At 39.8% G+C, this 25,688-nt stretch overlaps 1 protein-coding gene across 3 annotated transcripts in view; it reads left to right on the top strand.

Annotated features, from left to right (window-relative positions):
- LOC135089673 (diacylglycerol kinase eta-like) overlaps window positions 1–25,688 on the top strand; it is a 72,275-nt gene that overhangs the window by 3,021 nt on the left and 43,566 nt on the right. For 2 of the 3 annotated variants that reach the window (XM_063985573.1, XM_063985571.1), the window contains exon 2: window positions 1,396–1,506. In XM_063985573.1, the coding sequence (XP_063841643.1) occupies window positions 1,396–1,506 (111 nt within the window). Of the gene's footprint in view, window positions 1–1,395; window positions 1,507–10,357; window positions 12,611–25,688 lie in introns of those variants that run through there. The other variant, XM_063985574.1, reaches the window with a different exon arrangement.

Below are 25,688 nucleotides of genomic sequence, written 5' to 3'. Positions count from 1 at the left end.
AATTCATGGTTGGGAAAGAGGAAAGAATGTTTGTGTTTGCTTGACCTTCCTACACTTTATTTACTTGTATATATTAATTCTGTTTTATTTTCCTGTATTTGTTTATTGATCTTATTTATGTTTTTGTTTCTAAAGTTCATATGCTGCTAGGTATATATTTGAATGCAGTGTATTGTTGAATATTTTATAAAATGTATTCGTGTGTATGTGTGACTCCTTTAAAAGGAGGAAATCTGAGACAAGATGTCACTTATCATTGCACTGCGTGATTGTAAATACAGAAGAATTCCTTAATCCCCTTACTAATGTTATTTTTAATTGCCTTTATAATGATATGAATATCTAAGGAATACCTTGAGAATACAATACTTTTTTTTAAGCAGTAAGGAAGATGAATGAGAAAGAAGGGAAAAGTAAACAGAACTGATATGATTCATAGAGCAGCACTGTATTGTGAATGTTGTGTGTGTAACCTTTCCCATGGCAGGCACTCTTTTAGGGATACCATGTGGCTGTTTACCTACAAGAGTGATGTCACTTCACTACAGCATTTCATTAACACCTTTTATGCTGGTTTCCTGTTGCATAGTTTCTTAAAGGCACATTGTTCCAAATTCTTCATGCTCCACTTAGAAGACAGGTGGCAAATACACACTATTGTGAGATACTGTAGATAACATCTAACATGCGACGCTTTTATATGTTGCATATTCATTTACCTCTTTGTGAGAAGTGGTGGCGCAGTACGGAGAATGCTGTGATCCAGTTAGAGTTCTGGATGTGTACCTTGAGGGACATTGCGCTAAACTTACACAGGATCACTTGTATCTTCCTACCACAAGAGGTGAAGCAATTTAGATTGTTGCACATAAATAAGAAAATATAGAAACTTGGTCTTGATGTTTCATGACTTAGGTTCTCTTAGTTTTAGCCTTAACACTTAGCCTCATCATCAGGAAGGCTTAGGGTGTAGGTGTAGTCTGGGACACTATGGGCAACAGTAACTCTGTGGTCAGTACTCAGCATGTGGCCTAAAGGTTGTGAGTTCAACCCCGGCTCACAACAGTTTTTTGGTGGGAGAGGTTGTGCTCATTTTGTAATCATTGCTGGGACTATATATCCTTGTACTTGTAGCATCTAATTCAATTACATTTATCTTATTTTTAGGTTATCTTTTTGAAGGGATCAGTAGCTGTTTACTGTCTCTTTGTTACTTTTTTTTACCTGTATATAAGTTAAGCTAGGATGAAAGTAAAATAGAGAGGGAGATATTTACTCTAATATTTGCTCCATCCCTTCTTCTCACTAAAAAAAAATAAATAAATAAATAAACTTATAAAAAATAATAAGAGAGAGAGAGAGAGAGAGAGAGAACTAATACCACATCCATTACAGGTGTCGATAAAGGAAGGCTACTTGATGAAACAGACGTCTTCCTTCCAAAGATGGCGGAAAAGATACTTCAAGCTTAAGGGACACAAGCTGTACTATGGGAAGGACACCACGGTAAGTACTGAACACCCATCACACCACCTCGTCATTTTCCTGGTGACTGTGCTTCTCTGCTCATATCAGCTTTTCCTTTTCATTCCTTTAGTTTCTGCTTTTGTTGTAGCTATTTTGATTTTCTCTGATATTTGTCCAGTTTTACCTCATTGTTTTGATATGCCTCCTATTTCCTGTTTTGCATTAAGTATTTTAGTATTTTGTCCTGTTCTTATGCTATATTGTGCATCTTCTTTCTTTGTTGCTTTATTTTCAAGTGTTTCATATTTTTCAAGGTTTGTTATGGCTTTATTCTATTTTTGTCTGAATTTTCTCAGTTGGCATTTTTTATTAGTTATTTTTTCAAGAAAGAGAAGCCAACAAAGAAACTACAAAAAGTATAATAATCCTTTTAATTTTTGTTACCACATGTCCGCATTGAAAGAATCCTGTAAATGTTGTCTAATTTAATTTACATAGTCTTGTATGTTATCCTGATATATTTATCCTATGACTTGATCTTCTCTTCAAAATTTTTCTAATGTTTTTTTTTTATGCTATCCCTATATTCTATCTTTGCTTTCAATTTCTTATCTTGTTTTTTATTTACAGTATTTTATTATTTTGCATGACATAGTTCAGTATCTTATTCTGTTATGATCTATACTTCATATTTTTTTTTAATTCTTATTCATCTTCACTTTAATTAAATTTACTTTTTTTTCTTTTGTATTTATGTTACACTGTCCTATATTTTAACTCTGTATATAGGTATATACACACAATATCTTCTCTTTGTTTTCTTTTCAGTTATTTCAAACCTATATTCGTACCATATTTAACACTTCTACATATACTTCCTATATATTTTCTTCTGGCTTTTCTTTTTTTTCATCCATCTTTACACCCTCTTTCATTCCCTCTGATGGGTTTTGCTGAGGCCATACTATTGGGTGACCCCTTTTGTCTCCCCCACCCTTCATTCTGCCCGTGATTCCCTTCTCAGAAAGGTCCCAGCGGCCTCATTGATCTTGGGCTTACAGACAGAGTTTCTTATTCTTCTCCCATGCTAGGGCTTCAGGGTTCATGGGTCTATATATATTTTTCACTTTGTGTGTGTGTGTGTGTGTGTGTGTGTGTGTGTGTGTGTGTGTGTGTGTGTGTGTGTGTACTTGTTTTTCCTCTCTGGTTTTGTCAGGTCTTGTGAGTTTTTTTTAGTTTCCCCATCATGAAAAGATGAAATTGATGTATTTGATGTGAGTTCATGTTGACTGAAGGTGTAAAGACTCCCAAAATTATCATTCTGGTCCTGAAATCTAAGGAGCTGTTCTTTATATTTTGTAGGGGTTCATTCTCCAGCAAGGACATCTCATGGTGAAAAGTTTATCCTGTCATTAGCTCAGTTCTTCAGTGCTTTTATGATGTTTTAAAAGTGGGATTTGGCAAGTTCATGTGCTTTCTTGTCTGTCCACTTTATTTTCACTCTTAAATGTATCACTAAATGTATCACTTGCATTCTTTTCTGGTTACTTTCCTTCCTTACATTGCTCATTATTCCTGTCAGTCTTAGTGTCCTTTTTACCTATCTATTTATTTTTTTTTTCATTTTCTTTTTTCATCCTCTTTCCTTCCACAGTAGCACAGTTAGTCATCGGTTACACTCACCCACCTACACACACACACACACACACACACACACACACACACACACACACACACACACACACACACACACACACACACACACACACACACACACACACACACACACACACACACACACACACACACACACACACACACACACACACACACACACTACTGAGGACGATTGCCTTGCTCTGTGACTCGTGCGTTCCATTTTTCCCCTACCCACAAATTTGATCTATTTTTGTGACCCACTAATAAGATTTGCAAGCCCCTTTGTGTGTTTAATTAGGGTCTTATTCTTTTACCCCCCAATTCCCCATCACCATCCTCATCTTTATTTTCCCTTCCTCCACCTTCCTCTCCTCCTCCTCCTCCTCCTCCTACTCTTTGATGGGCAGAGACTTATTTTTTGGTTCTTCTCTCACTTAATTAGTAAAGTATTCAAAGATGTAGGATGGGATTGTCTACTTGTGGAATTAAGTGGATTGGAAACCAGTTGGTGGTCTGACTTGCTACGTACTCTTTGGGTTTGTGTTCTTTTCTTCTTTCCCTTTTCTTCTTTCTTGTTCTTGTTCTTCTTAGTTTTGTTCTTATTCTTCTTGTAGTTTTTCTATTTTGTCACCTTTTCTTTTTACTCATCATTATTGTTCTTTATTCTCTCTCTCTCTCTCTCTCTCCTCTCTCTCCTCTCTCTCTCTCTCTCTCTCTCTCTCTCTCTCTCTCTCTCTCTCTCTCTCTCTCTCTCTCTCTCTCTCTCTCTTCTTCTCTCTCTCTCTCTCTCCTCTCTCTCTCTCTCTCTCTCTCTCTCTCTCTCTCTCTGTTAATGTGTGTGCACGTGTGTGTATTGGGTAGGGGAGAGGTCACGGTGATATTGGATGCTGCTTTTTTTTGCCCCCCTTACATGAAAGTGACACCAGCCGAGGGTAAAAAAAAAGAAAATTTAAAAAAGTTACCTAATTGCAACCGACCAAAGAGGAGAGAGTAAAAAAAAAAAAAGTTGGAGTCTCAAAACTTGCAAATTTAAGTTACAGGAAAGGGGACAGATCGCATTAGGTGTAGTGTAGTGCTGTAGAGTGTACCTGTAGAAGGGGTGAGTGGGTGAAGTGGCTGTATTTCTTTTTTTAACTCTTTTTATTGGTGACTTTTGTTTTTAACCCTTTTACTGCTACTGTCCTTTGTTGATATTCAGAACAGTGTAATATTTGCGTATACATAGAACAGGAGGATGAAAGGCTAGTTATATCTTTCCTAGGCTATAGAGGTTGGTCATTAGAAGTTACTATAAAATAAAGCTAAAATAAATCTATGTAAAGTCATGTTGTCCAGCAGTAATAGAGTTAACTGCTTTGACATTTTAGTCTTAATAGGATGCTATGGTGGATGTTTTAAGTATAATTTCAGAAGACATCAGTGACAGGAAAAAAGTGTGATTGAGTAGTTCAGATTCTTCAATGACTTTATTTATTTTTTGGTACATCCATGCAAAACCACTTGAATAACTGTGTCATATTGTTATTAGCAATCAAAGGGCTGTGTGTAGTATGTGTGAAAGCATGTGGTTAGCAAGTTAAAAGTGCAGTAACTGTAGAAAACAACAATAGAAGATAGCAGATGATTTATTAATATTTGAGTACTGCAACTGTGATGTCATATGATGCTGAAACAAGAGATGGAGCATGACAGTGGAGTGCAAGGGAAGGGGTGGAACAAAGGGGAGGTGATAAAATGATTAGCTTTTGTGTCAATCATGTCAATCCTGCTTATAGTGCTGTGTGGGTAGAGCACTCAAAATGTGACAGCACACTCACAACACAAACAGTTAATCCTTTTACATAATGATCATTGGGGGTGAGAGATATCAGTGACTCCACAGAACAAAGGTGATTTAGTGAGAGTTCATGTGTGGGTTTAATTAGGGCCTGGTTCTTTCCCTCCCAACTTTCCACCACCATCCTCATCTTTATTTTCCTTTCCTCCACCTTCCTCCCCTTTTTCAGTATTGTAAGATTGTTAAATATGTTCTGTCAGTGTGTTTTTATGGAAACTAAATATTTACACCAGAATCTGTAAAATACTTCAGAATAGTAAAAGTTTAACTGACACCTGAAAGAGAGGATGACCATGATTAAGTGGAGAAAGCCAAGAGATTGCTGCTGGATTATACTTCAGAGAATTTAGATTGTTGGGATGAAGGGAAGAGTTGATAGATACTTGAGACCTTTTATGGAAGATAGACTCGAACACTGTAAATATAAGAAAAAAGACACTGAGGAAAATGGACTTAAATAACTGTAAATATAAAACATAAAAGCTGAAGATTGATAGTTTAAGCAAAGAAAAGAGCTGATAGATGTTTGAGACTAATTATAGATGAACTCAAAAACATAAGAATAAAAGCTGAGGAAAATAGACCATAAAAATATATATAAATGTTAAAACTAAAAGCTAAAGATTGATAGTTTGAAGAATCAGAGCATTGACCGTTCTGTGAGACACTGAAACCAAATCTATCAAACTAAAAAGCAAAAGTTTAAGTTTACAGAGAGAGATGGAGGTGGAGGAAGAGGAGGAGGAAGAGAACTAGACAATGGGTGTGGAAAGATACAGTTACCTAAGACTTCATTAGGACCACGATATGAGATGGTGTTTTGGAAGGATAATCAGGTTTCAGAAGGTCAGAGGTTAGAGTGGTGGTGGGGATGGACCAGGGATGAGTAGGATGGTGGTGGGAGCACTTAAAGGGATAGGGTGATGGTGTGGGTAGTGTGTGTGGTGGTGGTGGTGGTGGTAAGAAAACTTGGGAACTAGTGGTGGTGCAGGGCTGTGTTGCTAGGATCAATATGTGTGGGTGGTGAAGAGAGAGAGAGAGAGAGAGAGAGAGAGAGAGAGAGAGAGAGAGAGAGAGAGAGAGAGAGAGAGAGAGAGTACACACATGATCATAACCTAAAACAGTGAAATGGTGAAAGGGAAGGGGAGGTGTCATGGAGAGAACATGAAAATTGTGAAATGCTTGTTGTTTTAGTGTTTTTGTTTCCTGATTGCCTCTAAATTCCTTGTTCCCTGATAGCATAGAACACATTATAAGATCACTTTTGTTCACAAGACATTTATATCTTTCCATATCTACCTATATAGTTTCCATTCAACAGCACAATAAACCATGTTAGTAAAGAGTTGTGTAGTAAAGCAAAGTTTATTATTCCTCAAAGAACTACATTCAAATTTACTCTCCTAGGAATTCTTTGTTCTTAAGGTTCTCATGAAAGGAGCAATAATCTTCTTTAATGTCCTATAATTTCCTGTAATTTCCTCATTCTTCACTGGGAAAGCATTTTGTTCCACATTTTTTCGGGTCACTGTTTCCTTAGTCCTACTTAACTATCAGTTTTTCCACGCTGGCATTTCTCTGTTTCCTCAGGGTGCCATCATTGAGGTGTGGCGTGTGGAAGGACTGACAATTATTATTCTCTCTGTAGACATTGTATACTTAGCTTTGCCTCAGGATTGGAATTGTTACATGCTATTGCAGTTTCCTTAATGTACCGCTACCAACTGTGGAGTGCTAGAATTTTCTTTCACTTGTAATAGAATTCTTGTACATGCTGCCTCATATATTGGACTGTTCTGTAATGTTCTTTTGTCTTGGTACTGAAGGGATGGATGAGTGTCAAGGAGCCTTTTCAGTTTCTTGCCCAGTTTTCCTATGATGAACACCTAAAGCAAGGCATTTGATTGTCTTATTTAGTTATATGCTAGTGACTTTTCTGTTATGGTATATACATGGCTTTTAACAGGAAAAGAATGACTCTCAATGCATTTTCCTTTCATACTCTTCTTTGCTGTCTTTGGTTATTTTTTTTAGGAAAGCATGCCATTTAGTGACATGTTAATGATCTTTTTGTTCTAGTGAGTTTTAACCAGAAAAATTGACTCATTGCATTTTTCTCTAGTTCTTTTCTTTGGTCTTTATGATTATTTTCAGAAGAAGGCTGGAATGGAAAGTAAGATACACCCTTCTCAGAAAACCTCCTTTCCTTCTTCAGGGGAAATGTTGACTTTAACTGCTCTCCTCTTCCTCCTCCTCCTCCTCCTCCTCCTCCTCCTCCTCCTCCTCCTCCTCCTCCTCCTCCTCCTCCTCCTCCTCCTCCTCCTCCTCGTCTGTCAGTGTCTGTTTTCTCTGTCTGTGTCACCACTATCTCTCTCTCTCTCTCTCTCTCTCTCTCTCTCTCTCTCTCTCTCTCTCTCTCTCTCTCTCTCTCTCTCTCTCTCTCTCTCTCTCTCTCTCTCTCTTTCCTCCCCCCTCTCCTCTCCTCTCCTCTCATTTCCTCTTTTTCGTTCTTTCTCACCTTCTTTCCTTTCCTCTTTTTAATTTTTTTTTTTTTACTCCTCTCTGCCTCTCTCTTGCTCCCTTATAATTTTTGTTACACATTCGTCTCAGTCTCCTTTCTTCTCATCTTCCTCCCCTCTGTTATTCTTCTCTTCCTCCTTCTCTCCTTTATTCTTTCACTTCTGTTCCTGCCATCCATCTTTATCACTCTCCCCTTGATACATCCCTCCTCCTCCTCCTCCACCTCCTCCTCCTTGCTAGAATTGCTGTTATTATTATCATTACTCCCGTCGTATGCATGCTCAAATGAAGGTGTTGTAAAAAAGAACAAGATTAGAATGATAACAGAAACGAAATGCAGAAATGAGCAGTGTTTATGGAAATACCTCGCCCCAGTTGTTAGTTTGTAATTTGCGGCCCACCTTTCACCTGCATTCATTAATTAAGTAGGTGCGCAATTAGTAAAATTAACGAAAAGGACCCTGAGGAGAGAGAGAGAGAGAGAGAGAGAGAGAGAGAGAGAGAGAGAGAGAGAGAGAATCCTGTTTTGCTCTCTCTCTCTCTCTCTCTCTCTCTCTCTCTCTCTCTCTCTCTCTCTCTCTCTCTCTCTCTCTCTCAGGAAAACCCGCATTTCGTACTTACCCAAAGGAGGAAGTTCCGTTGAGAGAGAGAGAGAGAGAGAGAGAGAGAGAGAGAGAGAGAGAGAGAGCGTTCGATAATTAAAGGGATCGTGCAGGAGGTGGCGGATTAGATGGACGAGAGAGAGAGAGAGAGAGAGAGAGAGAGAGAGAGAGAGAGAGAGAGAGAGAGAGAGAGAGAGAGACCTTTAAACTTTCCTCCATATTCTCCTTCCCTCCAACCCTCCCACCCTCCCTCCCTCCCTCCCTTCGTGCATGCAAGGTAACGGCGGAGAAAGGAAAGATAGAGGACACTGATAATGGTAAACGAAGGAGAAGAAGAAGGAAGAAGAGGAGAAGAAGAAGAAGAAGAAGAAGAAGAAGAAGAAGAAGAAGAAGAAGAAGAAACTAATTATATTCCTGGTATTTGCACGAAGGTCCCTCTCTACTTGTTGCTGTCCCTCCTCCTCCTCCTCCTCCTCCTCCTCCTCCTCCTCCTCCTCCTCCTCCTCCTCCTCCTCCTCCTCGTACCTGGTGAAGTGAGGATAGGCAGGTGACAGGAGGGGGACCCGGGTCTTCGTAAGTGGAAGGGAAGCAGAAGGCTAACTTGATAAGGAAGTGCTGGATGGGAGGAGCGGTAGGTGTGTTCAAGGATGTCTGCTGGGAGAGAGGGAGAGGGAGAAGGAGGGTGGGACAGGGTGAGGGTGAGACAGTGCTATGATTAGGGGAGAAGGAGGAGGAAGAGGGGGAGAATATACGTAGCTGATGTAAGATAAGGAAAGTAGGGTAGGAGGTAAGCGTTGAGAGAGAGAGAGAGAGAGAGAGAGAGAGAGAGAGAGAGAGAGAGAGAGAGAGAGAGAGAGAGAGAGAGAGAATTTTGTTATGAAGAACTGGAAATTAAAGATAAAACAGTGGTAATTGTGAGAAGAAAGAACTGGGAATTGCAGAAAAATAGCAGTGGTAATAATGAGAGAGAGAGAGAGAGAGAGAGAGAGAGAGAGAGAGAGAGAGAGAGAGAGAGAGAGAGAGAGAGAGAGAGAGAGAGAGAGAGAACAATGGATACTCAGATGAAAAATATAATGCCACGTGTGACTGTAAACAGAGAAAACAAGCAAACAATGAGGAAAAACAACTTCTTATGCATTCGTATCAAGATCGTACACACACACACACACACACACACACACACACACACACACACACACACATTGTATTTCTGCTTTGTTATTATTATTGTTATTATTGTTGTTGTTGTTGTTGTTGTTGCTGTTATATTATTTCATAAGTGATTTTATTGTTTATTTACCTGTGCATTTTTTCAACAATACAATTAACAGGTTATGTAAACACGACACCTACTACTGCTACTTCTTCTTCTTCTTCAATCTGCTACTACTACTACTACTACTACTACTACTACTACTACTACTACTACTACTACTACTACTAAGGCATGGGCAGTATGGCAGCAGCAGCAAGATTAGCGGCGTCACTGTCACGGTTGTAATAAAGTGCGTGGCTGTCATGTTTGCTGAACGGAAGGAAGGGAGGGAGGTAATGAAATATGCCCCTCTACGTCTCCTTGAAAAAAAGAAAAGAAAAGAAGAAAAGGGAATAAGTAAATAAAACAGATAATAAAAGTGTTGATATAGAGATAGAAAGAGAAAAGATATAAATGGTAATGAAGTATGATAGAATAATATGAAAAATGGAATATAGCAAGGTGGAATAAGAAAATAAACACAAGAAGATAAATAAGAAGAATATACGCAATAATAATAATAATAATAATGGCAAGAAATGTGAGACAAGCGAGAATTAAGAGAGAAAAAAATGAAAAAACAATGAAAATTAAAATTAAATAGAAATGTAAACCGAGGGAAATAAATAAAAAAAAAAAGAAGTACTGGGAAAGGTGAGGACTCCCCTAATTACGTTCCAGCTTCCACTTAGCCAGGTGTTGTCAGGATTACCCAGCACAGGTATCACTCAAGAATTACCTGGAATTATACACTGAATTTACAAGCACACATTAGCACACCTGTGACGGATTACACATGAATTATTTAGACTTGTTTACATATTTCACAGGTACGACACGTGTTACATATGTTGGAGATTACTAAAGGGATTAGACATGTTGGGTTTATATTAAGATTACATTCGCGTAGGAATTAGTAGAGGATAAGTAAGGATATTTAATCATTACAAATCATTACAAATAAGGACTACATAGGGATTATATTGATTACACACGTTTATGACTTAGGATTACAACTGCTTAGAAATTAGTAAGGGATTAAGTAAGGATATTTAAACGGAGTTGAGTTTGAATGATTATAAATAAGGATTATAATTGATTACACATGTTTATGACAGGATTACAACTGCGTAGGAATTGGTAGTGGATTTAAGTAAGGATATGTAATTGGAGTTGAGTTTGGATGATTGCAAATAAGGATTACACAAGTAGGAATTATATTGGGATTACACCTGCTGGTAGATTTAAATATTTCTGTCCTCTGTGCATTGTTTTCCTTGAGCTAACTACAACTCTAGATCTTTTTATTGACATGGGGGTTATATGGAGGTTGTTGCAGGTGTAAATGAGATCAGGTGTGTGAATAGAGGTGATTACAAATAGGGAGAATTACACTTGCAGGAATTATATAGGAAATGGTTCTTTGGGATTTAAATAGTGGTTACGGAAGAGTTACGAAAAATAGAAGAGATTAATTGGATGACTGATTTTGGGCGCTGTAAATTGATTTCGTGATCTTTTTCGCCGCTGGAACAAAATAATTAATGAAAGATGGACGAAGGAAGTAAATAAAAGATGGATTGATATTTGGCTTCGTAAATTGATTCATTGATTATTTTTTGCAGCGCTGGAACAAAGGATCTTATTTATACTCCACGAAAAAATACTATAAAGAAAGCTTAATAACTGCGTATGTAGCCAGATATTCATAGATGAGCACCGTTAATTCATTCACTAACCTAACAATTTCTGAGCCTCATGCAGTCAACTGGTGGGAGTAAATAAACACTTAATTATAGCGGGTGAGTAATTGGAGATGAATTTTTAACATCATTACCACAATAAATATAATCAACGTAACACAATCCTTGGGTGATATCTAACTAAATTAATCTTACGCATGGCAAGTTTAGGCAAGTATCTTTACATTTTATTCACTTTTGTTACTTGACCATATCGACGGAAATTAGCGGAGTGTCTGGAACAAACTCTCTCAAAGAATGATCCCAGTTCATGTTTGTTTGTTTGTTAGAGACTTATTACTAAAAAAAAAAAAAAAAACGATGTAACACGGCCTCACAAACTCATATTTGAATTTATTGAGAGAAGCACCTTTATCATCCAGTCTTCATAACTGACTATAGCGATGAATAATAACTATGTCAGAAACAAGCTCTGTTGAAGAATAATACATGTTTATTAGGGAGTTATTCCTGAAAAAAAAACGATGCAACACGCCTCTGAAACTCATATTAATGCCTTGGGAAGTTACTATAGAAGGTGTTGATGAGACGAAACACTCATCAACATCAGGGACCAGATTCTGAAACACTGCGCCGCACCTCCACTACTTTCAAAAGACTCTACATGAATTTTTAAGGTTGATTTTACTATTTTGGTGACAGACTAACACTATTCCTACATTATTAAAAGGAGAAAGAGCCGCGAGAACCCGATTAATCATCTCTTGTGGCCTCAGAAAACAGTCGTGGTGTGAGAGCAAGGCGTTTCTGGATACGGGCGAAGGTTAGGAGGCGCAGCAGGTGAAGGTGAAGTCATGTATGGAGGTGATGGGTGGAGGTCAACTTACAGTGCATTGGCTTAACTGTAAGGGCAGTGACCCAGATACCGCTGCCACGGGAACTCCAGACGGAGCTCACGGGCGGTGACGCTGCGGCTGCGAGGATGCCTGGGGTAGGAGAGTAGGAAGAGGAGGAGGAAGAAGGAAGAAAATTGATGGTGTAAGATGAACAGAAGAGAGGAATAACGTGCAGAAAGATAGTGGGAGTGGAGAGATGTGCCTGTAGTAGTAGCAGTAGTAGTAGTAGTAGTAGTAGTAGTAATAGTAGTAATAGGAGGAGGAGTAGGAGGAATAATAATAATAGTAGTAGTAGGAGGAGGAGGAAACGAGATTGCTTGAGTAGATGATGAATCAAGAGGAATATGTATTGGAAAAAAATCATGATTAGTGCGGACAGAGAAAGAGGGAGAGAGAGAGGGAGAGAGGTGATGTCGAGTGCAGAGAGGAGAGCAGGAGGAGGTGGGGGTAGTAGTGGTGGCGGAGCGGTGCCTGGCTGCCTAGCGAGCTTAGGTGTCAGTGTGGGAGAGGAGAGCGGGAAGGTTGGTGCTGCTCCCCCGTGTGTGATCGAGCCACCACCACAACCTCCACCACCATCACTACCGCGCCGTGCCATGCCTCGTCTCCTGCGCTCCTCCCCTCCCTGGACTGAGGCTGGATACTGCTGCTGGGTGCTGTCGTGTAGTCACTAGGTTCGTGTACGTTTGTGTATGTAGTATGTTGACCTGGATTTATTGTTATTATTATTTTCATTTTCTTCGGAATTTTAAAGTGGTCTTCTAATACCAAGTTGTCGTGTTTTGGTGTGATTTGTATTTGTGTATTGTTTGTTTACGTAGAAATTACTTCTTTTTTTTTTTCTCGCTGGGCAGGGTAATTTGTGTGTGTGTGTGTGTGTGCGTCTGTGTGTGTGTGTGTGTGTGTGTGTGTGTGTGTGTGTGTGTGTGTGTGTGTTGAAAGGGGTACTGTTAGTTAAAAAAAATAAATAAATAAAAAATAACATTAGGAGCAGTAGTAGTGGTAGTGGAGTTGTGTGTGTGTGTGTGTGTGTGTGTGTGTGTGTGACGTAAGTGCACATGATGGCTACTATTGTCCGTACATCCTTCCTCTATACTCTCTCTCTCTCTCTCTCTCTCTCTCTCTCTCTCTCTCTCTCTCTCTCTCTCTCTCTCTCTCTCTCTCTCTCTCTCTCTCTCTCTCTCTCTCTCACACACACACACACACACACACACACACACACACAACACGTGGCCTCATTCCCACACACACCGCCTCAGTTTCTACCTCCCCCACCTTCAAATACCGTTTAATTTTTATCTGCTTGCTTATCAATTTATCGATGCGCAATCTTTTTTCACCTCTCTAGTTCCCGTGAAAGAGCTTTGGTCTCGCCAGCGCACCAACAACCTTCCCTCTCCTGCATTCACGTGTAACCCCAAGCAGTTCTATTTATTGCCAATATCTTCATTTTCTGTACCTGCCTTTACTTGTAGTGATTTAAAAGTGGATTATGTCGTATCTTTCCAGTTCTCTCTCTCTCTCTCTCTCTCTCTCTCTCTCTCTCTCTCTCTCTCTCTCTCTCTCTCTCTCTCTCTCTCTCTCTCCTTGCATCTCGTCAGGGTCTGTCTTGATTTGCTCTCGTATCCTTTGCATAATCCTTTGATTTCCTCTCGATGTAATATTCTCTCTCTCTCTCTCTCTCTCTCTCTCTCTCTCTCTCTCTCTCTCTCTCTCTCTCTCTCTCTCTCTTGTATTTTATTTTATTCCCTTTTCCTTCTCTTCCCTTCTTTACCTTCCCTCCGCTCCCCTCCCCATTTTTCCCTTTCCTTCCCTTCCTTTCTTTTCCCTTTTCTTTCTATTCCTTCCCTTCATTCTCTTCTTCCATCCCATTCACTTAACATCCCTCTCTCTTCTCTTTTCTTCTTTTATCTCCCTCCCCTTGTTTTTCTTCATTCTCTCTCTCTCTCTCTCTCTCTCTCTCTCTCTCTCTCTCTCTCTCTCTCTCTCTCTCTCTCTCTCTCTCTCTCTCTCTCTCTCTCTCTCTCTCTCTCTCTCTCTCTCTCTCTCTCTCTCTCTCTCTCTCTCTCTCTCTCTCTCTCTCTCTCTCTCTCTCTCTCTCTCTCTCTCTCTCTCTCTCTCTCTCTCTCTCTCTCTCTCTCTCTCTCTCTCTCTCTCTCTCTCTCTCTCTCTCTCTCACACACACACACACACACACACACACACACACCTCTATAACACGCTAATACGGTCCTTTCCTCTCTACCGCTTTGATTGCCTTGTGTGTGTGTGTGTGTGTGTGTGTGTGTGTGTGTGTGTGTGTGTGTGTGTGTGTGTGTGTGTTGTCCCCGCCTGTTATATTAGGCAGGACACGAAAATCGATCATAGGTGCTTCATTTTTCTGCCTCCTGACACCCTTCCCTTCCCTTCCCTCCCCTTTCCTCTCCTCTCCTCCCCTCTCCTCCCCTCTCCTCTTCCCTCCTCTTTCCTGCCGCTCTGCTTCTCCTTAATTCTCTTTCTCTTTTCCTTCCCTTTTTATTGTTCTGTTACCTCTCTCTCTCTCTCTCTCTCTCTCTCTCTCTCTCTCTCTCTCTCTCTCTCTCTCTCTCTCTCTCTCTCTCTCTCTCTCTCTCTCTCTCTTGGTATTTTTTTTATCTTTTTTTCTTTTTTTCTTTCTTATGTATTTTAAAGCTTTCCGTTCCTGGTTATTTTCTGATACTCATTTAATTATTTTCTCATTTCCCTTTCATTTCCTTCCCATTCCTTTTCTTTATTTCCCTTTCATTCTTTCCTTTATATTCTTTTCCCTTCCTTTCCTTTAATTTTCATTTCATTCTTTTATTTTCCCTTCCATTCTGCTCATTAATTTTCCCTTCTCTTCTCTTCTCTTTTCTCATCTTATGTCTTCTCTTCATTTGCTTTCCCTTCTCTTTCCTTCCCTTCCTTTCCCTTCAATTTCCTTCCCTTCTCAAAATTTCCTACTCTTTTTTTCACCCTTTTGTCTTTACCACACTCTCTTCACTTCATTCACTTCATTTGACTTTCCTCTCACCTCTGCTCACCTGTCCTCACCTGTCCTCACCTCACGTCTCCCTCGCTTCGTCTGTAATCACACTTAACACCTGCACACACACAGTTCACCTTTCTTTGTTACCTCTCTCTCTCTCTCTCTCTCTCTCTCTCTCTCTCTCTCTCTCTCTCTCTCTCTCTCTCTCTCTCTCTCTCTCTCTCTCTCTCTGTTGCCTTATTTTGTTTTTCTGTTTCCTATTAAAATCAGCTTTTTTTTCCCCCTGTTTGGTCTAGTAATGTGTAAAAAATGTTTCTTTATATGTTATTTAATTGCTTTTTGTTTATTTTCAGTTCGTTTATTTATTTTTTTCTTATTCTGATTTGTCTTTTCTGTTTCATCAGGTGTTATTTTTGTATGCTTTTGCTCTCGTCTTAATTTCTTTGTTCCTGTTCTATCTCCTGCGTTATTTATGTATGTTTCGTTCGCCTTTCGTGTACCCTTCTGTTCCTTTATCTTTGTTGTTCCTGTATTTTTAATGATTTCACTCTCATTATGTTTTATCTATTATTTTTTTCTTTATTTTCCCCCCACATTTTGCCTGACCTCATATTTTATCAGTCACTAGGTCTATGTATGTATGTATGTATGTATGTATATTTGTTGTTGTTGTTGTTTTATTATGTACTCTTATTTTATTGTTATTCTATTATTAACCATGCTATTATTGCCTTTCCATTATTGCCCATTCTATTGCTGCATTATTCTGTTATCCTCAATTGTTCTATTGTTGCATTTATTCTATTATTGTCCATGATTTACATCCCCGCCTTTCATCCACTGATCTATTCTTACTGCTTTATATATATGCTGATTGCCTTTCTCTATGTCCCCCCCCCTCTCTCTCTCTCTCTCTCTCTCTCTCTCTCTCTCTCTCTCTCTCTCTCTCTCTCTCTCTCTCTCTCTCTCTCTCTCTCTCTCTCTCTCTCTCTGTCTCTGGGCCATATTCTGAAACGCTTCTGCCCCGCATCTCCACTACATTGAAAAGGCTATAGTTAAAATTACACAGGTTTTCAAAAGGGTTTTTATGGTTCTAGTGACAGATCGACAAGATTTCTACTTTATTAACAGGAAAAACACTCTTGAGAACATGGCTAATCATTTATGTGGCCTTTGAAAATAGTCGTGGTGAGAGAACGAGATAGCAAAGCATATCAGCATACTGGCCTCTCTCCCGCTCACGCCCCTGTATACACCCTCAGGCAGCTCCTTCACCCCTTCAGGCAGGCGTCACGTGTACTCCCAAGGGCACTAAAGTATGACCCAGCGAGCCCCCCACTGACGTATTGATGCCAAGGTCTTAGCATAAATATCACAGATCACTCCTTTATCACGTCCCTCCATCTGCTATATAAAAATTCCATCGATTCCTCTCTCCCCCCTTCTTCCCCCCCACCCCTCCCGCCTCTTTCTTTCTCTCGCTTTTTCTCGCCCTCCTGCGCACTTTTTTTTTTTTTTCTCTCTCCTTTTGCTGCTTCACTCTCCTCCTCCTCCTCCTCCTCCTCCTCCTCCTCCTCCTCCTCCTCCTCCTCCTCCTCCTCCTCCTCCTCCTCCTCCTCCTCCTACGTATATTTTCAGAGCACCTAAAGGCATTCTAATCAACTACATACACACACACACACACACACACACACACACACACACACACACACACACACACACACACACACACACACACACACACACACACACACACACACACACACACACACACACACCTGCGTTAAATTCATAAAAAACAGGAATGCTTCTTTCTTTTCTTTCTTTCTTTCTTTCTTTTTCGTTTGTCTTTTCATCATTTGCAGGATTTTTTTTGTTTTTATTGTCAAGTGTTGCTGAGTATGTGAAATCAGCTTGGTGTGCACTCTTTTTCTTTTCCTTTTATTTTTCTTCCTTCCTTCCTTCCTTCCTTCCTTCCTTCCTTCCTTCTTCTTCCTTCCTTCTTCCTTCCTTCTTCTTCTTCTTCTTCTTCTTCTTCTTCTTCTTCTCCTCCTCCTCCTCCTCCTCCTCCTCCTCCTCCTCCTCCTCCTCCTCCTCCTCCTCCTCCTCCTCCTCCTCCTCCTCTGTTCCATATATAGTGTGCGAATATACATACATAAAATATTGATTAATTCACCAATTCACGTGTCTCATCTCTCTCTCTCTCTCTCTCTCTCTCTCTCTCTCTCTCTCTCTCTCTCTCTCTCTCTCTCTCTCTCTCTCTCTCTCTCTCTCTCTCTCTCTCATGGTGATAATTACGTGGGGAGAGAGAGAGAGAGAGAGAGAGAGAGAGAGAGAGAGAGAGAGAGAGAGAGAGAGAGAGAGAGAGAGAGAGAGGCGAGGTATTGATTGAGATATTGAATGCCATAAACTCACAAAATTGGTGACTCAAACAACAACACTCGGGGAAGTCAATACGGAGGTGTTTCCTTGGCCCGCCTGCCTGCCTGCCTGCCTGCCACTTCCCAGCAGTTTGTCGAGTATTGCTTCTTTGTCTCGCATGAAAACCTGGAAGCGCAGTTCACATTTATGACCATATTGTGAAACACTTTACGCTGCACCTTACTACTTTCAAAAGGCTCCAATTTAAGCTGCACTGTTTTTTTTTAAAGGTGTTTTTACGGCTCCATTGACAGATTAACAAAATTTCTACGTTATTAAGAGGAGAAACAGTAATGGAAACCTGGCTAATCTTCTCAGTGGCCTCTGAAAACAGTCGTGGCAAGAACAAAGCGTTTCTAGATACGGGCTTTAGAATCATCGCCGTAGGATACGTTTACCACCACTGTCTGCATGAATAATAAGAAAATAAAGGAAGTTGCAAGAGGCCATTAAGTCTCAACGTAGCAGTTCCTGTATTAATGTTTATGTGTTATGTGTTCATGTCATCAAAGGGGAATATGAACACGGGGCACTAAATAACACGTAAAATGAATAGATGAATAAAATAGTTAAATGAATAAATGAATAAGTACAACTGCAGTAAGGCTTCCACATCAAACGAACACGAATGCTCATGTTATGCTCGGTCTCATCAAGTTTGTCGCAGTAATTTTGTCACTTGAGGACACGCAAACACGGTACCACTGCCGCTGACTGACGCCCTCACTCACGCGCTGTCTTGTTCGGAAACGTGCGTCAAATTAACATGGTATTTTTAGCAAGATCTACCCATCCACTGTTGTCTGGTGCATCGTCCCTTCATCACCAACCATTCTGGGACATTACTTCTCGTTCTGCAGCCACCTCCAAACAATGCACTGGCTAGAAATTGCAAAATGTATTCCTCTTTATCTTTCTTGCAGGTGGTTGTAAAGTTTTTCATACATTGATTGTAGTGCTGTGAATTGTTGCTTATCGTAGTGAAATTAATTGAGGTAATCTGGTATCAAAAATTTACATACTGGGTTTTGGGTGGAATAAAGTCAATTTGCCTCTCTTTTCAAAACAAAATATGATTATGTACTACACCTGTCAGAGAGCAAGGGTATTAGTCAATGGCAGTGCTTGTGTGTTGGCGTGTCAGGTGAAGTTATTGTTATGGATTGTAGCGAAACAGAATAATACTAACACCAAGTAAACCCGATTAAACAGCTTTGCAAATGTTCTCATAATCACTTAAAATTTTCTGGCATTTATTTTTGTACAGTAATCTTGAATTCCTATGTAACCTAAAAAGACTAAATTTACTTACTTTTTTTCTGATACGTGAACATGCAAGCGATGTTTTACAGTGCTTTGAGTGTTAAGAAAGGAAGATCAGAACAGTGCAAGAGTTGACCTAACCTGACGTATGCAGGCATTTTTAGTAGCTTTGCTCTCTCACAGGACTGTTTTCAAAGGCCACAGAGATTACCAGTCCTGTTCTCATGATGTTTTTTTTATTATTATTTTGTTCATGTCTCATAATCTTATTTGTACTGCCACTAGAATCTTGAAAACACCCTTGAAAACCCCACTGATTTCAACTAGAGCCTGTTAAAACTACTGGAGACAAGATACCTAAACCTTTGAGAATAACCTAACCTAACCTAACCTAACCTAACCTAACCTAACCTAACCTAAAATAAACTAATCCAAACTTACTAACTCAACATACCCTTTATTCTTGTTATTTAAGCAGTGTGCCTCTGTATTCCATTGATTTCTACTATTACCATACCCGTAAACTTTTAAGAATAACTAACCTAACCTAACCTAACCCAAACCTAACGCAGCGGATCCTGTGTTAGTATTATTCAAGGAGTCTGCCACTGCACGGAATTCATGTCTGTTTCTGGAAGAGTTATTGGTATCCCTGCCCTCATTTGAATAAGAAATGTTTGTTTTCCGCCTCGATACTCACCGCGGCCTTTATGAAGCTGCGTCAGGCGGGACAGATGAGAGATGATGGTTTGTTGTTGTTGTTGTTGTTGTTGTTGTTGTTGTTGTTGTTGTTGTTGTTGTTGTTCGTCTTCTCCTTTTATTGTTTTGCTTTGAACATGAAAATATAGACTTAGATACACGTACTCGTATAAATTCTCTCTCTCTCTCTCTCTCTCTCTCTCTCTCTCTCTCTCTCTCTCTCTCTCTCTCTCTCTCTCTCTCTCTCTCTCTCTCTCTCTCTCTCTCTCTCTCTCTCTCTCTCTCTCTCTCTCTCTGTGTGTGTGTGTGTGTGTGTGTGTGTGTGTGTGTGTGTGTGTGTGTGCTGTGGAATAATGGATTCGAGATGAGCTTTTCCAGCAATTGTTTGACGAGAGAGAGAGAGAGAGAGAGAGAGAGAGAGAGAGAGAGAGAGAGAGAGAGAGAGAGAGAGAGAGAGAGAGAGAGAGAGAGAGATCAGCACCACAGGGGAGAAAAGTTTGTAAAAGGCATCTGACCTCCTCCTCCTCCTCCTCCTCCTCCTCCTCCTCCTCCTCCTCCTCCTCCTCCTCCTCCTCCTCCTCTTCTGTGTTCTCTTAATTTATTCCTCTCCTCTTTTATTTAAGTCGCCGGGATTAAAATGGGGAGAAAAGAGGAAAGGAAATGCAATATCTGAGGAGGAAATTAAGAAACATAGAGAAGATACTGATGATGAGAGAGAGAGAGAGAGAGAGAGAGAGAGAGAGAGAGAGAGAGAGAGAGAGAGAGAGAGAGAGATTTTTTTTTTCGTTTTGTGGACATTTAATCAGTCTCTCTCTCTCTCTCTCTCTCTCTCTCTCTCTCTCTCTCTCTCTCTCTCTCTCTCTCTCTCTCTCTCTCTCTCTCTCTCTCTCTCTCTCCGGTCGCAATATGTTCTACCTTCCATATCTTTCCTTCATTTCCTTTTCCTCACCTCCTCCTCCTCCTCCTCCTCCTCCTCCTCCTCCTCCTCCTCCTCCTCCTCCTCCTCCTCTCACACTTGTCCGATCCATCTTCTTCCTCTCCATTTCCTCCTCCACTCTCATTTCGCTCTTTCCTAATCCTCTCCCTCTCCTCGTTTTCTTCCTTTCTTTTTCCTTCCTCTTTTTCCTTCCTTCTTCCTTCTAATTTCCTCTCTCTCTCTCTCTCTCTCTCTCTCTCTCTCTCTCTCTCTCTCTCTCTCTCTCTCTCTCTCTCTCTCTCTCTGCTCCCTTCCCCTTTCCTTTTTTTTTCCCTTCTTCTATTCTTCTTCCCTGTTTTTTCCCCATTCTCTTCTACCTTTCTCATCTTTCTCCCTCCTGCTCTTCTCTCACTTTACCTCCCTCTCCCCTTCTCCATTTCCCTCTCCCCTCCCCTCACTCCTCCCCTCACCCTTCCCCTTCCCTTGTATTCCCTTTCTCCCCTCTCACAGTTGAGTTTCCCTGGGACCTGTTTGTTGACTCTTCCCCTTGTCGAGAGAGAGAGAGAGAGAGAGAGAGAGAGAGAGAGAGAGAGAGAGAGAGAGAGAGAGAGAGAGAGAGAGAGAGAGTTTCCTGGTACTTAACGTAATGAATTTCTACTGTACCTTTTCATCTACGCATCAACTCTCTCTCTCTCTCTCTCTCTCTCTCTCTCTCTCTCTCTCTCTCTCTCTCTCTCTCTCTCTCTCTCTCTCTCTCTCTCTCTCTCTCTCTCTCTCTCTGTCCCCGTCCGTTAGGAATAAAGAAAGTAATTACGAGAAATGCCGGTGTGTAACTTTTGGCTCGTGCTCGTAACTTTGATTGTAACTTTTTCCTCTTTTTCTTTTTCTTTTCCCACTCCCAATTTTCCTTTTTTTTTTTATTAACGTAGAAATATAATGTGCTTTATGTTTTACCTGTTTTTTTTTCTTTTTGTCCTCTTTTTCTTTTTTACCTGTATACTTTCTCTTTTACTTCTTGTACTTTTCATTTTCTTTTTCTTTAAAAAAAAAAAGAAAAACGGGTCTAAAAATTGTCATATAGCGTTTAATTTCTCTCTGCCTTTTTTTTAATATTTTTTTCTTTATTTTTTTTTTTTACGTATGAATATAATGTAGGCCCATTTTATGATGAGATATTTTTTCCCCTTATTAAATTCTATTGTTACCTTTGTGTTATTTTAATTTTAATTTTATTTTTTTTTACCCTTTATAAATTTTTTTCGTTACTTTTTTATGGTATCTTTTTCCCGCCCATATATATATATATATATATATATATATATATATATATATATATATATATATATATATATATATATATATATATATATATATATATATATATATATATATATATATTATAATGTAAATGTTTCAGTGTATATTACGTTGTTGCTTTATTCATTTATCTATTTGTTTATTTATTCATTTTACTGGGGGCTGTTACCAGTACTTTATTAATTTCTTTAAATTCATCTAATTAATCCTACCTTTTCTTTTTTTTTCCCGGGGAATTTTGAAGGTGAGGGACTTGTGTTGACCTACTGGATTGAATAATGAATTGATATCCATTTGATTACGATTTTTCGCGGAGTTTGGAAGCTTAAAGGCAGTGTGTGTGTGTGTGTGTGTGTGTGTGTGTGTGTGTGTGTGTGTGTGTGTGTGTGTGTGTTTGTGTTTGTGTTTGTTTGTTTGTTGTTATCATTATTTGTCGTTTCTCTCTCTCTCTCTCTCTCTCTCTCTCTCTCTCTCTCTCTCTCTCTCTCTCTCTCTCTCTCTCTCTCTCTCTCTCTCTCTCTCTCTCTCTCTCTCTCTCTCACCCGCAACGCAATATATTAGGATCTTCAAACGAACGCACAAGGGACCCCACTAATTATAACTTATTGATCAGCGAGGACAGCGGTAAAGCAAGGTGGTAATTTTTTTTTTCATTCTCAGTTTTTTAGTCATTCCGAAATATTTTTCCCTCACTAGGTTTCAAAGAGGAGGAGAAGGTGGTGGTGGTGGTGGTGGTGGTGATGGTGGTGGTACAACATGCGTAGGAGTAATTCTTGGGTTCACATGAGGAAAAGAGAGAGAGAAGAAAATAAGGAAGATGTATGAAGGAGGAGGAGGAGGAGGAGGAGAAGGGGGTGGGGCTAAGGAGTAAAGGAAGATAAAAAAGGTGGAGGATAAGAAAGGAAGAAAGGGAAGCATGGAGAAACTGAAGGGCGACGTAGAGAAGAAGGATGAGGGAGGAAAAGGAAGATGTAAAAAGTATGATAAAGGAGGAGGAAGGAAGGAAGGAAAAAGAAAGTGGATAAAAGGATATATAAAGGAGGGAAATACGGAAAGAAGAGAGAAAAGAAGGAGGAGGAGGAAGAAGAAAAGGATGAAGATGAAGAGGAGGAAGAGGAGGAGGAGGAGGAAAAGGATGAGGATAAAGAGAAGGAGGAGGAGGAAGAAGAACAGGATGAAGATGAAGAGAAGAAGGAGGAGGAGGAGGAAGAAAAGGATGAGGATAAAGAGGAGGAGGAGGAGGAAAAATTAAATAAAGGAAGGTAGGGAAGATGTATTGATGAAAAAGATACGAAAAGAGGGAAAAATGGAAGAGGAAGAGGAGGGACAGGATGAAGAAGACCCTGAAGATGAGAGAGAGAGAGAGAGAGAGAGAGAGAGAGAGAGAGAGAGAGAGAGAGAGAGAGAGAGAGAGAGAGAGAGAGTGTAACTAAAAAAAAAAAACGAAATCATGAAGAAAAAGTGAGAAATTATAATGGAAGGAGAAAGAAAAAAAAAAACTAGCAGACGAAAAAAAAAACAACAATAAAACAATAGGTAAGATAAGTTTAACCCTTGCACTGCGACACGTAACATTAAACAGCACCAGAAGCAAGAAAGTTGGCCATGAAAAAGAATACATTTTGCAATTTCTTCCCAGTTCAAAGATTGGATGTGACTATAGAACAAGTAACGATGTGTCAGAGTGATTGGTAATTAGGGAAAGGTGTACCAAGTGGCAGTCAGAAGGTCGATTCGCAATTTCTGACAAAGGAGACGTAAGGTTGGACACAGAAGGGGCTTGGAGTTTTAATTCACATCTTTTTTTCCTGAAGGAGACTGAGAGCAGGCCACAGAGGGAGCTGGGAAGAGATACATGGAGGGAAAGACACGAGGCTTGTGATGAAGTTGTGTTTGAAGTTTGAAGAAGATAGTGATAGAGCGAGCCAGTGTGATGGATTGCCTTACAGAGAGAGAGAGAGAGAGAGAGAGAGAGAGAGAGAGAGAGAGAGAGAGAGAGAGAGAGAGAGAGAGAGAGAGAGATGCTTATAAATAGTCGTACAAAAGGAGAGGTGAAGGAGAAATATGATAGAGAAGATATGAGAAAAAAAAATAATGATCATGAAAATATAAAAAAATGGGCAATGAAAAGGGTGATAACGATGTTGGAAAAAAATGATTGGAAATGAGAAGAAATATAATGATAGTAATAAGAAGTAAAAAAAAATAGGAGGAAAGAGAATTATACTAAAGAATGAAGAAATGAATAATATTGTATAGCTTTTGAATATGAGATCAAGTAAAGATGTAGAGAGGAGAGACGGAAAAAGAAGATAGAATAGTGTAGAAGAACATAATGATAGTGAAGAGAAGAAAAACGCAAAACAAGAAAAAATGTAGACGATAATGATGAAAAAGAGAGATAGAAAACTGACGATAGAAAAAGGGAAAATTACTGATAATGGAAAAAGAGGAGGATAGATAGAAAATAAAGATGATAGTGATGATAAAGATCGTAAAAAAAATAATGACAAGAAGAAGATAGATTAAAAGGATAGTGATGGTAAAGGGTGATGGTGATGGTGATGGTGAAAGTAGAAATGGAAGAGGAGGAGGACAGAGGACAGTTGTTTGATGAGAGAGACACTGTTTGTACCCCTCTTCCCCTCTCCTTCTCTTCTCACTACTTCTCCCTCTCCCCTCTCCCATTCCTCTCCCTCTCCTCTCCCTCCCTCTCTCCTTCCCTCCCTCCCTCTCTCTGAGTGTGCAAGTACTTTACCCTTGTGCATTGAGAGAGAAGAATGTTCTCTCTCTCTCTCTCTCTCTCTCTCTCTCTCTCTCTCTCTCTCTCTCTCTCTCTCTCTCTCTCTCTGGAAGTGTGATAAGGATGTGCGTTGTGTTGTTGTTGTTGTTGTTGTTGTTGTTGTTGTTGTTGTTGATGGCGGCGGTGGTGGTGGTTTGGTTAGGTTAAGGGGTTGTATTGGGTTTACTGTATGTTAGGTATGTAAGGTTAGGTTAGGTCATTCTCAGTATTGTGAGGTTAGATGACGTTAAGTTAGGTTAGGGGAAACTTTGGCTAGGTTAGTGTCACTGTTGTTAGGTTAGATCAGGTTAGGTTAGGTTAGGTTTAGATTAGGTTAAGTAAAGTTATGGTTAGGTTAGTTTAGTATAAGTATTGCTACGTTGCTTAGGTGGTGGTGAAGATGGTGGTGGTAGTGGTGGTGGTGGAGACGGAGGTAAAAAGTGGTAGCGTGGTGTGGAGTGATAGCAGGCGTGGTGGAGGGTGGAGATTAAAGGGATGCTGTTAAGTGCAAGTGGATGGCAAGGTAAATGGTGTGGAAGTGTGGATGGAGGAGGAGAGGTTACTGCGGTGGTGGTGGTGGTGGTGGTGCGGCAGACACTTCTCTTACGACATTCCGTGCACTGACCTTCGTTGAGTTAGGGTGAGGCTAAGTGAATAGGAAGAAAGCAGGAGGAGGAGGAGGAGGAGGAGGAGGTGGTGGGGTAGTGGTAGTGATAAGACAAGGAAACAAAGAGAAAAGATTTACTGAGAATAAAAAAAGTAATAAAAAAATACAGAAGTAAAAGGAAATGAGGAGGAGGAGAAAGATGAAGAGATGGAGAAGGAGGAGGAGGAGGAAGAGGAAGAGGAAGAGGAGGAAGGGAAAGGGTAAAATAAAAAAAAATAACAAGAGGAATTGAGGAGGAGAGAAGTCAAAAATAAGGAAAATAGTAACAATATCAAGAGGAATACCAAGAAATAAGATAAGACATAATAGAAGAGAAATATGAGAAGGAATCGGAGAGGAGAGAAGAGGAAGAGGAGAGGAGGAGAATAATACTTATATATACAGTTATGGAGAACAATTACCAAGGTCAGGTGGATAAAATATTGACCACACACACACACACACACACACACACACACACACACACACACACACACACACACACACACACACACACACACACACACACACACACACACACACACACACACACACACACACACACACACTGTTTCGCTTCACTTCACGTGGCAAATAAATAAACACTCATACTTTTTGTTGTTTTAAAGTTTTTTTTTTTTGTAGGTTTGTTTTTCTCTTCGTTTCATTTGCAAAAAACAAAAAACAAAAACAAAACTCGTTCACCATTGTCTAGATTGAAG

Source organism: Scylla paramamosain, chromosome 33 (assembly GCF_035594125.1).
Source record: "Scylla paramamosain isolate STU-SP2022 chromosome 33, ASM3559412v1, whole genome shotgun sequence".
NCBI classification, from domain to species: domain Eukaryota; kingdom Metazoa; phylum Arthropoda; class Malacostraca; order Decapoda; family Portunidae; genus Scylla; species Scylla paramamosain.
The sequence above is the reverse complement of the archived record's forward strand: the minus strand, read 5'-3'. Positions and strand labels throughout refer to the sequence as shown.